Source organism: Cebidichthys violaceus, unplaced genomic scaffold (assembly GCF_023349555.1).
Source record: "Cebidichthys violaceus isolate CVI_PGR_0920_01 unplaced genomic scaffold, fCebVio1.0.p SCAF_11, whole genome shotgun sequence".
NCBI lineage: Eukaryota > Metazoa > Chordata > Actinopteri > Perciformes > Stichaeidae > Cebidichthys > Cebidichthys violaceus.
In genome coordinates, this window is record NW_027176274.1 from 10352460 (window position 1) to 10367904 (window position 15445).

The 15445-nt window shown below is 39.8% G+C and overlaps 1 protein-coding gene across 5 annotated transcripts; it reads left to right on the forward strand.

The window, feature by feature from the left end:
* The first annotated feature begins 299 nt into the window (after positions 1-299).
* Positions 300-13699, forward strand: LOC137867845 (glutamate decarboxylase 1). Of its 5 annotated transcripts, none has more exons than XM_068704335.1 (18): positions 300-1124; positions 1830-1855; positions 1971-2177; positions 3803-3865; positions 4886-5041; positions 5425-5667; positions 5843-5933; positions 8452-8564; positions 9214-9329; positions 9736-9815; positions 9897-9951; positions 10327-10443; positions 10557-10621; positions 10788-10866; positions 10995-11144; positions 11256-11363; positions 11703-11792; positions 11974-13699. In XM_068704335.1, the coding sequence occupies exons 3-18, from the start codon at positions 2102-2104 to the stop codon at positions 12145-12147; spliced, it is 1776 nt and encodes a 591-aa protein (XP_068560436.1). In that variant the 5' UTR covers positions 300-1124; positions 1830-1855; positions 1971-2101; the 3' UTR covers positions 12148-13699. The 5 variants fall into 5 exon arrangements, with proteins under 5 accessions (XP_068560436.1, XP_068560435.1, XP_068560438.1 ...); XM_068704334.1 differs by having other exon boundaries at positions 1834-1855; XM_068704337.1 differs by lacking the exon at positions 1830-1855.
* Positions 13700-15445: the final 1746 nt, after the last annotated feature.

A 15445-nucleotide genomic window follows, 5' to 3' on the forward strand; every position in this document is an offset into this window, starting at 1 on the left:
TATATCAACACTGTCACAGTGACAAAATTACCTTTTAATCAGATTCATGTCACAAGAGATAACCAATCTCACAACAGACGGATGATTGCTTGTGATTGTCTTGTCTCTTGTGTGTCCACTCGTGTCCCAGCGTCCATGTATGATGGTGACGTGTTCCAGATTAATGGGTCGGTGTATAATTAGCTCCATGAAGTATATCTGGAGTGGCCCATTTGTGTCTCTGCTCCTGCAGCAGTCATTCTTGGTTTCTCACTGCCACCTTGTGGATTTGGGTTTTTTTTCGTCCTTTCAGTGTGTCATGTCGTATAGGTTACATCTTCACCATTCAAGAACCATCCTGTCTGCACAAAAAGTGGGGAAAGAAGATTGTTTATGGCAGGTGCATTATTCTAGATGTAATGACAACTAGCGTTAAGGTCATCTCCAAAAAGGTTGGGTTTTTTTTCGATCTCAGTTCATTATGTCGAGATTGAACTCGTTCATATTATTGGGGGTGCGGGGAATAAATATATAGAAGCAGTTAAATGCGTATTAAGGCACGTGATTGTGTCTTTACGATTGTCCTCTTGTCTTTTTCCACAAAGAACAAAACCAGCGACCCTCTCCCCCTCCCCTCTTCGATCCCGATCCCTCCTCACGTAATGTGTTGCTCATATCATCAAACTTGGAGTCCGCGTCCGTGACCAGGATTCAAACCAGAACTAGATCCGAAGACAATCAACACTTCCCAAAAAAAACAAAAAGTCACACTTAAGGGGGCGAAAGCGGCGCCATTCAGTGTCAAACCTGCAGACTTGCCTGCAGACGAGTCCGCTCCACAAATATGCAGCACCGGTGGAGGTAGTCTAGGCTATACTTGCAGTGACTCAGTCGTGCGCAACGACAATAAACAGACACGGCTTGCTTTAAATGTCAGCAAATCAAACCTACTCGCAAAACAAAAGCAAGGTCACCTTGTGTGGGGTCCAACGGGGAACTGAAGCTCAGGTCTGTTTTTTCTTCTTCTCCTTCTTCTTCTCCTCGGAGTGTTTCAAAGAGTAACAGCAGTAGTCTCGCCTCCAGGACAGAGGAAATTCACTTTTTTGGGGGGACTGCACCTGTTCACCTGGACCCACATAATCACGGTAAGTGGCTTTATTCGTTTGTCTGGTCTAACAAGCCCAAACTCAACGAACTTCTTAATTGTCATTGGAGATGCTCTAACAGGTGTTTAATACGGTTTACTCCCCACAAAACGAATCTATTTAGGTGACAGAATCGGCCTGTAGTTTGTGAATTAGTTGCATTATGATGCACAGGTTTCATTGTTAATTCGTTTAAAGCCTTTAATAACCGGTTGGTGGTTTGGAAAGAGGGATGCGCGTCGGGTTTTTCCCCTGTGGGGGACTTAAATCTGCATCACGATCAGCAATGTAAATAATCACCTTGAGCTGATATTTGTCATGCAAGTTTGTGGATCTAAAGCTACTGATGACCATATAGGCCATATTATCAAGTTGAATAATGTAGAAAATATTCTGCTCTTTTGTAGACTTCTATTTGCATTTTGTTTGCATATAGCCTTACCTCCAGATATTCAGTATGTGCATTTCAACGTATAGCCTTAGCTTATAACAAATAGTGCTGTGCTATTTATTATGAGGATGACAAACGTGAAGCTGTGAGGCGGCTGTTAACCATCATCCATCCTAAGCAGGATCAAGATATGATGCTGAAATAACGTGCTCCTGTTATTGGCTCAAGTGAGGATTTGTCTTTGCTCAGTGAACTCCTCTTAGATTTACGATTTTTTCTTTTTCTATCTTTTACCGACCATCTCAACTTGTAAGACAGACTGTGCCCTTGTCGTCTACAGGTCTGTGTCTCTAACTTGAGCATCTCTTAATTGTAAAAAAAAAAAAAAAAAAGAGCAAGAGGCAAATATTTAAAATACTGTATATTTTGTGCGGTTTTTCCTCTTTCCCTGCTAGTGAGGTCGGGCTACTTTTCATCTCGGTTGATAGGCTATAAAGAGAGATTTTGGGGGCATTAACAAAAAAAAGAAGAGAAAAAAAGTGACCAGGCTTTTTGAGGTGAGGACTTTGGCACAGGGTCGGGAGTGATGGCGGCGTCTGCACCCTCCTCCTCTGGCGGCGAACCGGATCCCAACTCGACAAATTTACGACCACCGGGCTCAAGTAGGTCCATCACAGATAAAATGCTATTCCACGTGTGCTATTTACTTTGTGGGTAATGCCATTAATCATTTTCATCGAGGGAGAGCGGGGGACAGAAAAAAAAGAATCCGCTGCCATTTGAGAAGGCTTCCTTCGCCACAAATCATCGCTGCATTTCATTCACCATACCGACCTCCCGGCATCTGCGTGACAGACGAATGCTGCTGTCAAAACCTGATGTCCTCCACTAACGGTACACTGAAGGCAATTAGCCGTGGACACACGCCCGAGGCTGCACCACCGGAACATCCTATCAGAAAAGCTAAAAAAAAATAAAAATATTTGAAAAAATTACAAAGTAATAATTATTATTATCGTTGTTATTATAATTATTATTGGCCTATTATTAGGGGTGGTGTATTAATACATTCGTGTTTTTTCCCAATTGGTTTGGCTAAATGGGCTCTGGCTGAATAAAGTGCTTGCATGGAAAAATTAAAATTGCCCCTGAAGTGGCTATTTATTCAGCCATATTAAATTGCCCCTAATGGAACACTTAAGCATAGCCTTCTAGAAGGGGCACTATAGAAACCTTCATCCACCACAGTCCTTTCTTTGTCAGCTGATTGAAAGAAGAAGGAAAAAAAGAGCCTGATCCTTCCAGTGAATAGAGATCTAAAATCATCTTACAGGTCTAGATGTGCTCTTGACACAGGGAATATACAGATGTAGAGGTTTTTACATTGTTGAATATGCAATAAACAATTACATGTCTGTACAGTGCACACATGAGCTATGTCTTCTTACCAGTTTCTGCTTTTATTATCGGAATGGCTTTGCATCTTCAATTGATGAGTGTGTGATGAAAAACAGGGATTGCATCATGTTAGGCCCATGCACAAATTGCCTGTAGCTAGTCTTCAAGTTGCACCTCTGCAAATGTATAGTCTGGTCTGAATGGTTTTATCAGCACATCTATTCTTGTTTATTTTCTTCCCTTTTCCTTTTTTTGTTGTTGTCCCTTTTGTTGTCCATCTCATTCCCTCTGACTTGGAGAAAATCATTGTGGGGACTGAATTGAAGTGCTTCCACTGATCTGAGCAGGGCAATGATTTATCTAATGATCCAAAGCAAGGGGTTAAATTAGGATGTGCATGGGACTGCCCCCCTCCTCCTCCTCCTCCTCCCACTCCCACCCCTCCTCCCCTAAATTGCTGCTTTTGAGGATTTGGTCTATGCTTCCCATCCAAGGTGCCCCATCCCCTCTCTGGCTGGAAGCCCTTGATAACGCAGTAATTCTCTATCTGTCACTGACCAGCCGGCTCATGTCTACCGATGCTCGCATTTTAACCAGCATCAATTAGATCTTTAGCCTGGCGTGGTTCCAAACGGCTAATTCATTTGAAGTCCTCGCCATAGGTTGTGAACGGTGACATACTGTGGAAATATACTGATCCAGATCCAGGGGCCCGGGGAGTCCCGTTTAAATGTTGAAAAAATGCCAAAACACCCATGCTGGCTATTTTTGTTTCATCATGCGACATCACTCGACCTCATATGTCTCTCCACATATTTTTAACATGAACGTGTTCAAGATAAAAAAATGACTGTGAGGCCCTCTCATTTAAAAAAAAAAATCATTTTAGGCTATGATGCCTGGTGTGGAGTTGCCCATGGATGTACTAGGAAATTGGGAATGAAGATATGTGGTAAGTTGCTCTATTTATTTTTTTGTTGAGACAATTACGCAAAATATATGAATTGTCAGGAAGAAATAAGAATAAAATCCATGCTTTTTTAGTGTCCACGAGCATGACTGTAGGCTATTCATGGCCCTGATTTACTTGCAACTCAATGGAAACGGATTCAGGGACGAACAGGAATTGGAAAAAGCATCCAAATAATGATTAATCATTTAGATTATATACGATTAGCCAATATTATTTGAATTATAAATAACCACCACACCTGACCTTAGCAATTTAACTAAAATAAAAAATGCAAATTGTATCAACTGCAAAAAAACTATTAATTGAGTTGAAGCTGAGAAGAAAATTATGCAGAATGGATTTTCCGATATCAACTTTGAGCGTCTATTTTAGTCTCATACCACACGAACCAAGGGCGGACTGACATCTTCCATGATGGTGAATGTCATGCACCAGTGCGCAGTACAATTTTCTGGCATTTTTGACCGACACGTTCTGCTGGTTTCATTAAGGCCATGTAATTACCCAGGACCGTATAAAGCTTCCAAATACAATGGGCAGGAAAACAAACGTGTTGTCTGCTTGAATTAGCATCAGGGAAAAGTGTTGCACACTTTTCATATTTCTATCCGTGATACGTGTGGACTATATTCTCCTCAGCAGCGTGTAAAGATACATTCACACACGTTATCAAATGTGCTTTTGGACCGTGTTGTTATCGGCTATACTTGTGCTGTTTGCTCCTCACTGTCGGAGGAGCTTTTCTAAGAATTTACAGCCGCTACATGACACTCATTTGTTTGTGCTTGACTGGAGTTTGATGTTGATGTCACGCGCTCAACCTCCCACAGAGTCATTCGCCCATGAGAGAGAGAGAGAAGAGAGAGCGAGAGAGATAAAAGTCAGAAATGGGAGTGGAGGATTATTAGTGGGCCTGTTAGAGTCAAAACGCTTCAGTTCTCAAAATGCATGAGGAGTGTAATCACCCTGCGGACTCCTCACCTTCTTGTAATCCTTTAGGGTTTTTGCAGAAGAACAACAGTTTGGAGGAGAGGAGCCGGATTGTGAGTTCCTTCAAGGAGCGCGCAGCCAAGAACCTGCTGTCCTGCGATAACGCCGGAGGAGATGCGCATTTCAGACGCACAGAGACCGACTTCTCCAATCTGTTCGCCAGAGGTAGGTTGAGAAGAAGAAGAAGAAAAAAAAACCGCAGTGTATTTATCCTTTGGTATTAAAAAGTTAAACACTTAACCTGAAATATAACGCATACAACTTTAAAATGTCCACACAAAGTTGGATTTTTTAATTTGATTTCTAATGACCAAATAGTAAATAATATGTAAATAACGTAAATAATATGCTGATGAAGTCATAATGGAACTGCATTGGTTGCATTTATTCCTCAATGCTGCTTTTAACCCAGCTGTTGAAGGATTTGCACAAAATAAATTGAATTGAATTGAAAGTAGTTCAACTTTCTGACAAACCCAGAGATCACAGGAACAGTGAACCGCTATCTTTAGATTCAGGTTAACCAGAAGAGACTGGTTATTTTCTAGATCTGTTGCCTGCCAAAAATGGAGAGGAGCCCACCATGCAGTTCTTGCTGGAGGTTGTGGAAATCCTCACCAACTACGTGCGGAAGACCTTTGACAGATCCACCAAGGTCCTGGACTTCCACCACCCCCACCAGCTGCTGGAGGGCATGGAGGGCTTCAACCTGGAGCTCTCCGATCAGCCCGAGTCTCTGGAGCAGATCCTGGTGGACTGCAGGGACACCTTGAAGTATGGAGTGAGAACAGGTGAGAACAAAGAGGCCTGCAGGCGTGCAGCGAGGCCTACAGCAATCAATAACTCTCATTAGCTTACATGCCAGTGTAATGATTACAGATAAGCCATTTTCTCTCTCTCATTCTCAAATGATTACTTGTTTTCAGGGGATTTATGTTGCTTTGTTGTCTCTTTTTCAATTTACAGGTCACCCCAGGTTCTTTAACCAGCTGTCCACTGGATTAGACATTGTTGGGTTGGCAGGAGAGTGGCTTACCTCTACAGCCAACACTAATATGTGAGTACTGTGTCATTTATCAGTTGAATTTTAAAATATAATGTTTGCCCTCCATAAACACAGTCATGCAGATAATGTCTGAGATTCAAGCAATAACAATTAGATCCAGTTTGGAAGTCATTAGATTCCTTTTATTCTAGAGCTTTTTTGTACTCATTGTATTTAAACAGCCCATGTAGAAGAGAATCTTTCAGTTCGAGGAATATGTGAAGTGACATACAGTAATTACTGTCGCCGGCTGAAGAGTGCCACGCTTGCTCTAATAGGCTGTCCTTCAAGCAGGAAAATAAAAAGACATTTGTACAGCTACCCCCCCCCCCCCCACACACACACACACACACACACACACACACACACACACACACACACACACTTTTTTTGTGAATGTTGGCCTGTGCTAAGGCCGCGTTCACATAATTCAGCCCTGCGGGCAAACTAAATTGCGTATTGATTAGCATTCACAGTTTACATGGCGTCTTTGTTTCGTCTAGTTCTTGTGACTTAACAATGCCAGGAGGGGTAAAGAGCCTCTCCTGCTCAGACCATTGTACAGTACGGACATCCATCAGTGGGACTCAGCGATGAGTTTTGCTATTGCAACAAGAAACTGTCTAGTTTTTCATGACTCTGTGTTAGATGGGTGTTGATGCATCTCTGTTCTCATTTTCTGTATTGTTTTGCATTTAATTGTACTAGTGTACCTTATAAACTGATCGCTCAGTATATGATGATTAACTTAGGGAAGAAGACTTGATCCAGACTCTGGGACGTCCTGGTGGTCCCAGATGCAAACTATACGTTCCAGGTTGGGTTCCAGTCAGGGTCATGTTTCCCATTCAGGGAACGTTTTGATTATTACTTCCTGTACACTTTTGAAATCCCTTGACAACACAGCTGAAAATATAACTTAAATAAATAAACAAATAGATAAGTGTAAATGGATAGAAGACTTTGTAAAACTATTTCAGTACCTCTTTTTAAAAATGTGCTCTTTATAAAGGCTTAAGTTCTAACAAATTACTTTAGTCATGGTTAATACATCATTTATTAATGGTTTATAGATCAGTTATAAGTCATTCATAAAAAATATGGGTTGTCTGATTGTGAAAAGTCCTTTTCACTGATTGAGCTTTATGACAACTTACCATCTAGAAAAGACATTTATCAACAACTTATTAAGCATGTATTAATGGTTTACTAACATTTATAACCAAATTATTACCAGATAGAAATGTTAAGCACCAGAAAGAGGGATTTGTTCATTTTCGTGCTTATAATTTATCTATAGAGCTCTCTTTTATAAAAGGGAGCCTTATTAGAGAGTGGTACTATAGTTTGCCATTTTTATCAGCACACAATGGTGAAGATTCTGAAAAACCTTTATTGTTCCCTTTAGCTTGTTCAGCCACTAGTCTGTCGGCAGCTCGTGTGTAATTGGCGACATCACCGAGGATGACTCGAACCAGAGGGTGGAGGTTGCTTACATACTTGTAATTTACCTTTATTAATTACTACATCAACCCTAATTACCTCTGGCAGATATTGACTGACACTAATAGACTGACAATCACATCCAAGTCTTACATAATCAGAATGAGTGAGCGAAGTCTGCATGAATGAATGCGGTGAAATTAATGTGCGACATCTGCGAAGTGGCATCTGACTTGTTTATTTTTTTCCTCTCCATATTACTGTGTGTGCATACTGGAGATGCTGTGGGGCACAATGTGACATTCTACAATGTTCCACTGATTCATTTACTTTCTTTGCATGAATAGACAGATACTTATGTAATTATAAGAATATTCGTCAGGAGAAGATGGATGAGGCTTCCTGTGCGGTAATTCCAAATCGACTGAAGCAGAGGGGTTTCAATGTACTTTGATAAAACGGGAACAAATGATACACATGGGGGGATAAAACATGGAAAAACATTTCTGGAATGACAAATGTAAAGGCACCTGAAACGGCTTTGTTTTGTGGTTTTAACAGCAGACCATTCCTATTATTTTTCCAATGTTTTTTAAAATATTAACTCATTAAAGGTGCATTGTTCTAACATCACATTTCTCGCTAATTGTCTGGGGAAAAGAAACTTGCTTCTGATGCTGTATCAATGAACCTGAGATTGTTTGCTGTGTCATTTTCCTGCTGCAAAAGGCATTACTAAAACAACAAGATGGAGTTGTCATTGAAGTGTGACTGTGTACACCATACTGTATCTGTTCCATTTCTATTGAGAGAGCAGCGTGCTCAGTAAGCATGCTGTACAATTAGAGTATACAAATGCATGTTGTTAAATATGTATTTCATATTGATCCCATCAATCTCTCCTGCAGCCTGGAGGTGCTATAGAATGTTACTTGAATAAAACAGCAGAGAGAACATTTTTGTATTTATTCACCACTGTTTAATGAGCACACAACAAAACACATTTTAAAGCTAATATTATACTGTATGTTCAATCAGGCTTTCATCGCATATTAAAATATTTGTTGTTTTTTTTGGTTGGTTCAAGGTTTACCTATGAGATCGCCCCTGTCTTTGTGCTCATGGAGCAGCTGACACTGAAAAAGATGAGAGAGATGATCGGCTGGCCTGAGGGAGAGGGTGATGGGATATTTTCTCCAGGTCAGAGCCAAACCAGTACCTCAATAACTCTGAGACCTCATGCAAACATGCTAGACTCTAGACTTACTTATGTATGTTAGCAGATACCACCAGATGCTCTGGGGTTTTATTTAACTTTGGTTTTTAATTTGTAGTTTTAACTTCTAGAAGAACTCTTCTGTTTTCTAGTGGTGGAAGAAATAAAGAGATGTTTTACTTAAAGTGGCAATACCACAGTGTAAAACTTGTCATTTGCAAGTATTCAAAATGTTGATAGTGTTGATATCAAAATATAATGAAGTACTCATTATGCAGAACGGTGCATTTCAGAATTGTATAGAAAATCTCCAAATCTAATTATTTTAACTATTGATGCATTATTGTGCAAGCATTACTTACATGTTGTAGACTGTAAAAGTGGAGATACTTTTAACCACCTTATATACTGTAGGCTATTGCTGAGTTACTATAATGATGCATACAATGATCTGTTGATTATAATTTATTTTACTAATCTGAATCTGCAGTAACAAGTAAAAAAATCGATGTAGTAGTAGTAGTGGAGTAAAAAGTATTTTTTGCCTCCAAAATCTATGTTGTGGAAATACAATACGCAGGTCAAATATCTCAAATGTGTATTTAATGACCGTATCACTGTTGGTCGCTATAGGAGGAGCAATCTCCAACATGTACAGTGTGATGGTTGCCAGATACAAGTTCTTCCCTGAAGTTAAGACCAAAGGCATGGCAGCTGCACCCAGACTGGTCCTCTTCACCTCAGAGCATGTTAGTTTACTCCGTCTTTGTATTACTTCACTTTTATCACAATGTTTGATGTTGTGGCAATTTACCATGTTGTTCTTTTTAGATGTAACTTGTATCGCTTAACGCTGAACATTGTGTGCATGCAGGAGGCTCATGGCTGTTCAGTTTACGAGCTGTTCAGTTTGTGTGAAGCATATATACTCTGTTAAACCTTTGACTTGTTGTTAGACCTCCGAACCATCCGTGGGGAAGGAGCTCTGTCCATTCAGCTAAATTATTGTGTTATTGAAAGTGTCTGTTCAATAAAATACTTAAGGACATTTGAGAGATTTCTCATCATGTTTATTTCTCACAGGGAATGATTTTTTTAGTATCTTCAGTGTAATTCCAGCCTGAATTGTGACTGATCTAACTTCTGTTCTTGCAGAGCCACTATTCCATCAAGAAAGCCAGTGCAGCTCTGGGCTTCGGGACTGAGAACCTGATCCTTTTGAGCACAGATAAGAGGTTTGTTTCATATACTGAACCCGCATGCTGATCAAAAAGGTCAAATATCTGGATATTATATGTCTTTTTCTTCTTTTCTAGAGGGAGAGTCATTCCTGCTGATTTGGAAGCCAAAGTAATAGAGGCCAAGCAAAAGGTGAATGTCAGCAACAGTGACTCAGACAGCGTCCCCTCTTACTTATTTATTTGCTTCTATCAGAGACTTGGTACAATGAGAGAAACTTCTCAGAGCAGGAGGGTTTACCTGTTATTTGTGCCAGAGCAGCAAGGTTATTTCAGTTAGGTGCTCACATGTGATGCTGCCCCCGGTCTAAAGTAACACTCCTGGAGCTCATTTTTTAAAGGCAAAGTGATGTCCAGACTAGTGGAAATGGGAAAGCAGGAGGTGCAGGTGCATTAATCGAAAAATGTGTTTTAGTCCATCTCTTTGATGTCAGCAATCACAGGACAGAATGAACATAACAACTTGAATTCAGCCCAGAATTATAACCAATGTCTTTTTGGTTTGCAGGGGTATGTTCCGATGTTTGTGAATGCCACCGCTGGCACCACCGTCTATGGAGCCTTTGATCCCATCAATGAAATCGCAGACATCTGTGAAAAGTACAACTTGTGGCTTCATGTGGACGTAAGGCAATGTGGATGATCTTCAATACAGAAAAATGACACCAGCTGTACACATCGACAACTTTAATAGATAATAGCGTCCTTGCTGTTATAAATGTGTTGTGTCCTGTGCAGGGTGCATGGGGAGGAGGCTTGCTGATGTCCAGGAAGCACAGACACAAGCTGAATGGAGTGGAGAGGTAAAAGAGCGGCAAATATGAGCATTTCAAAGACGAATAATGCAGTCGGGAAAACATGCTTTTTAAGTGGAGTCTCCACCTATTTAGATGCACACGCATACACACGCATACACACCCATACACACCCACCCACAGAACTATGTTTACTGTTTCAATGTCTGTGCAGGGCCAACTCAGTCACATGGAACCCTCATAAAATGATGGGAGTGCCGCTGCAGTGCTCTGCCGTTCTGGTCAGAGAGTGGGTGAGATTGTGTTTTTTACTTGCTTGCTGCTCACGATAACACTTCTGCACCAGCAGGATAAGATAACAGTTTTCTGCCGGTGGTCGGTAACCTCACTGTTTCTTACCCCACATCTGTGCCCATTGCAGGGATTATTACAAGGCTGCAACTCCATGTGTGCCGGTTACCTCTTCCAGCCAGATAAACAGTATGATATTACATACGACACAGGTGACAAGGCCATTCAGTGTGGACGGCATGTCGATATCTTCAAGTTCTGGCTCATGTGGAAGGCAAAGGTGTGCATTTCATCAGTTGTTTTCTTGTTGAGCCTCTACCAACCTTGCTGCCATATCTAGAATGTGATGGAAACAAATCTTTATTCTTTCTTTTTTTGATCTACCTAAAAGGGAACAGAAGGATTTGAACAGCATATTGACAGGTGCCTGGATCTGTCAGCGCACCTCTACAATAAAATAAAAAACAGAGAGGGCTTCGAGATGGTGTTCGACGGAGAGGTGAGATCATTATTTACACAGACAGCAAATCTTTTTTTAATTGAACGCTGAAGTATTCACTGTACTGATTTGTCAGATTAATCTAAATCTTAATATATTAGATACTGATCAGCTGCAGCAACAAAGAAAAACGGTCTATATTATGCTTACTTTCTGCTTTACAGAGCACCTGCTTTTCTTTTGGGATAAACAACTGCAACAATATATTTCATATCTTAACTTGCTTCCAGGATTGATTGGACCATTTTGCATTACTGACAAGTTGACACGAGAAGTTGAAATTACAGAAGGCGTTTTTTATCGACGCTCTTTACAAATGTTCCCATTTTCTCTTATCAGCCGCAGCACACTAATGTGTGTTTCTGGTATATTCCACCGAGTCTGCGCTGCTTGCCTGATGGTGACGAGAGGCGGGAGAGGTTGCACAAGGTGAGGACTCATCAATCTGTTTTTTAGGATACATTTCTAGTTCCCCTGCACTTTTAGATTGAGTCATATAGTATCTACTTAGATTTAGGGATTCATACAGTAAAATAATGGGTAAATAGTGTGTGCATATGCTGGTGTTTGTGGAATTGGGATGTTAACACTGTATGTTTTCTCACAACAGGTGGCCCCAAAGATCAAGGCAATGATGATGGAGTCTGGGACTACGATGGTGGGTTACCAGCCGCAAGGAGACAAGGTCAACTTCTTCCGCATGGTCATCTCAAACCCCGCTGCTACCAGGTCAGACATCGACTTCCTGATCGAAGAGATTGAGCGACTGGGGAACGACTTGTAAGAGCCACACCTAAACCATTTTCCCCCAAAACATGTCCGACTCTGTAGAGCCTTGAGCTTGGCTTCATCTCCCTTTTGCCTCATAAAGACGTTGAATTTTGCTTACAGATGTTCTCTGGCAATGCACAAGAAATAATACGCCGTGTGTGTCTCTTCTCTGTCTCCTCTGTCTTTATCAGCGATGACTTATATTCAAAACATCTGCACACAAGGTTATCTGAATAATAAGGACATATCTGTGAGAGAATCACAAAAGCACACTGGTATTCTTGCTAAACCATGTTAACTGGATATGAACCCATATCTAATAATGTGTATTACATGAGATTTACACTGGTTACTTTCTTATGTAAATATAGAATAGCAAGAATATCTGAGCACTTGAATGATTCTTTCTATAGCAGCTATAAAAAAACAAAACTGTTGTACTATATGACGGTCAGTAAAAACAGAATGACATCAAAATATTTTTTCACAAGTATCAGAGCACAATGTAGGGAACCCTATAGCATTATGTATGTACTGACTGTTGGTGCTCCATGTCGTCTGTGTAATTATCAAGCCAGATGCACCGCCACATTGTACCCTATCTGTTATTTCCTTTTGATATTACATAGGTGGAAATATATAACACAGTCATTGTACTTGATCGCTGTATTTTTAGAGATTTTTGTGTAGATTGTGTATAGTATTGTTACATTGCCTTTGTGCCAAATGTGTCCTAGTTTTACAGTGAAAAAAAAAAGTCCTATATCTAAATTGACCATACAGTATAGTATGTAATAGATCACTTTATTTATATTCAGAGGTTCTAATTGTGAATAGGTTACCTGCTGTTCGTTTCCAGTTGTAATGTATGCTTCCTATTGGGAAACCCTGCTGTACAATATCACAATGTTTTGAATAACATTGAAATATTTTAGTGTATTTGTGAACCAAAGAAGGGTTGAGGTACATTTATGAACATGGCCCTTATTCTCCCTTATGGATGGGTTCAGATGTTTGTATAAGAAAACTTAACTTACCGCCCTTAACTTTAGTGCAATCTATGTTGTGTAACTGTGCAATGTCATTGTGATTCACTGACTGAATATCGTCCAGACACTTGGCTATATGTGGGAGGAAGCATGAATGGATTTGCGGCTGCTTCTGCCGGTGCTTTGTTCATGATAGAAAGCACAACGCTGAACCATGATCATTGGGCAGCTTTCATTCTACAGTCATAATGATTGTCTGTATGATAATGTGTTAAGTGGAGTAAAACTATAATATGCCACATTTTGTTTGTCTTAACATGCTCACTATAGTAACATTTTTATGTTAAAAATAACAATGTGAGAAACTGGGATTATTTATTATAAAGAATTTAGCTTGAACAATGAAATGCACAGTGTTTGCTGCTGTAATATGATTTATTGATCAATTTTACATTCCTGAATTAGTGGGATGAAATATCCCTTGTTAAATTCAATGTAGGCACTTTAACTTTATGCCATCATTTGCAGAGTATTATTGTTGTATCCACAGCACTAATAAAGACCTGAGCTGTAGAACATCTGTTTTTTTGCAGTTTGTATAAGGACAAATATATGTATGGTGAACAACCTTAACTCATGTGTTAAGTTGACATTAGCTTTACTTACACAGCTATAGGTATAATGATAAATTCATGTTTTTCTACTCTTCTGACCTTTAAAACAAACACAATATAGACAATTATTGAGCTGATTAGCCTCCACGTTGCCACCAACTGGGCTTGTTAGAAATAAGCATGAAGCATTGTTATAACTGTTGAATATGTATTGTTTTACATATTATGTAGACTATGCACGAGCAAATATACATTGCAAAATGTCATTCACAGACAAAGAAATGTATGATATCCTACATGTTGTTATTTTGGGGTCATTAGATGATAAGTTAGACCCCTTATGAACAAACTGAAGTCCCAGATGCATTATCTGGGATTTGGGAGGGATACTGCTGGCTTAGAAAGTGCTGCCAAAACTAAACAGTCCCAGAGCATATCAAATTTCATGCCATCAGTTTAAAATCATGATTAAAGGCAATAAAACAATGCTTTTTTTTTTTTACTTCATGAGCTGGTAAAGAGGGCCCGGGGTCTCCTGGACAGCAATAACAACATTGGAGTTAAAAGTCCCGGCTCATCAGTCGCCGCAAAAGACAGTTTGAGTGCAAGAAAAGTGTACTGGTATCCAATCTCTAAACAAATATATGCAAATAAAGTTAAATATATGGAGAAAAATTCACAATGTAGTGAATCAATCTTTGCCTGATATTATTTGTATACAAGTGGGAGACAAGTTTGGGTAAATGTGCATATTTTCCTTTTTTTTTCCTCATACATCTTCTCAATCCACCTGGCTGTCACCAGCCATTGGTCAGATTAATCACCCTGGAGGGATTTTTTATTGGCCGATCATCTCACAGCTGAGATTTCATGAGCACCCCCTGCCAATTCCCTTACTACTCTCATTACTCACACTTTTAAGATATTTATCATAAAACACATTAGACTGTGCTCTCCTAACATTTTTTTCCAAGGCGCCTATTTCAAGGCTCTGCCTGGCTGCCTTTTATTTCGCCACAGCTGTAGAGGGACTGGCTGTTTCACTGGCTCCCCTCCCATCCTCCACCACAGCAGACGCTGCTTCTTTGTTTCATGCTTCAGTGCAGCGATCATTACAGAGCCGGTGTCACTGGCTGCTGTGTAAAGTTACGGGGAACAGAGGATTAAAGGGATAATATAATGGGGTAATAGAAATAATAACCCCTGACTTCTTCCCACATCTAAAGGGAGAGTGTTTTTTGTTTTGTCATTGACGGTTATACGTGCCAAAGGGTAATATCACGGCTAATTTGGAAGCAGGTGTTGGAGAATCTTATAATAATTGAATGCAAATGAAAATTGGACTTCAGGTCCTATAGTTTGTCACAATTTAGTAACTCGCTAGATGTTAGACATGAATGAATGGGCACTCAAAGTATGTAAACACACAAATATTAGTCAGTCTATTCGGTAAAATGCTAAATGTTTCAGAAAATTTGCTATATTTGGATTATAATGGTAAATGAAGTTTGAAAAGAAGAGGTTTAATAGACTATAAAATTGATAGAGTAGTGTTTTAAGGGGTTCATCACTTTAATCAACAATCAGTATCTCCATCAATTGTAATTATAAGCATAATCAAAATTTTATCAAAAGGAGATCAGGCCAGTAAAATAATAAAGAGCTGGATCAGCTAGAAGCCTCTGTCTCTGAATGCTGGGTGGGGAAG

Coding starts and splice junctions, on each gene's coding strand:
- LOC137867845 (XM_068704335.1), top strand. CDS start 2,102: ATGGCGGCGTCTGCACCCTCCTCCTCTGGCGGCGAACCGGATCCCAAC. Junction 9,816..9,896: donor CTTTTGAGCACAGATAAGAG/GTTTGTTTCATA, acceptor CTTCTTTTCTAG/AGGGAGAGTCATTCCTGCTG. Junction 10,444..10,556: donor ACTTGTGGCTTCATGTGGAC/GTAAGGCAATGT, acceptor TGTCCTGTGCAG/GGTGCATGGGGAGGAGGCTT.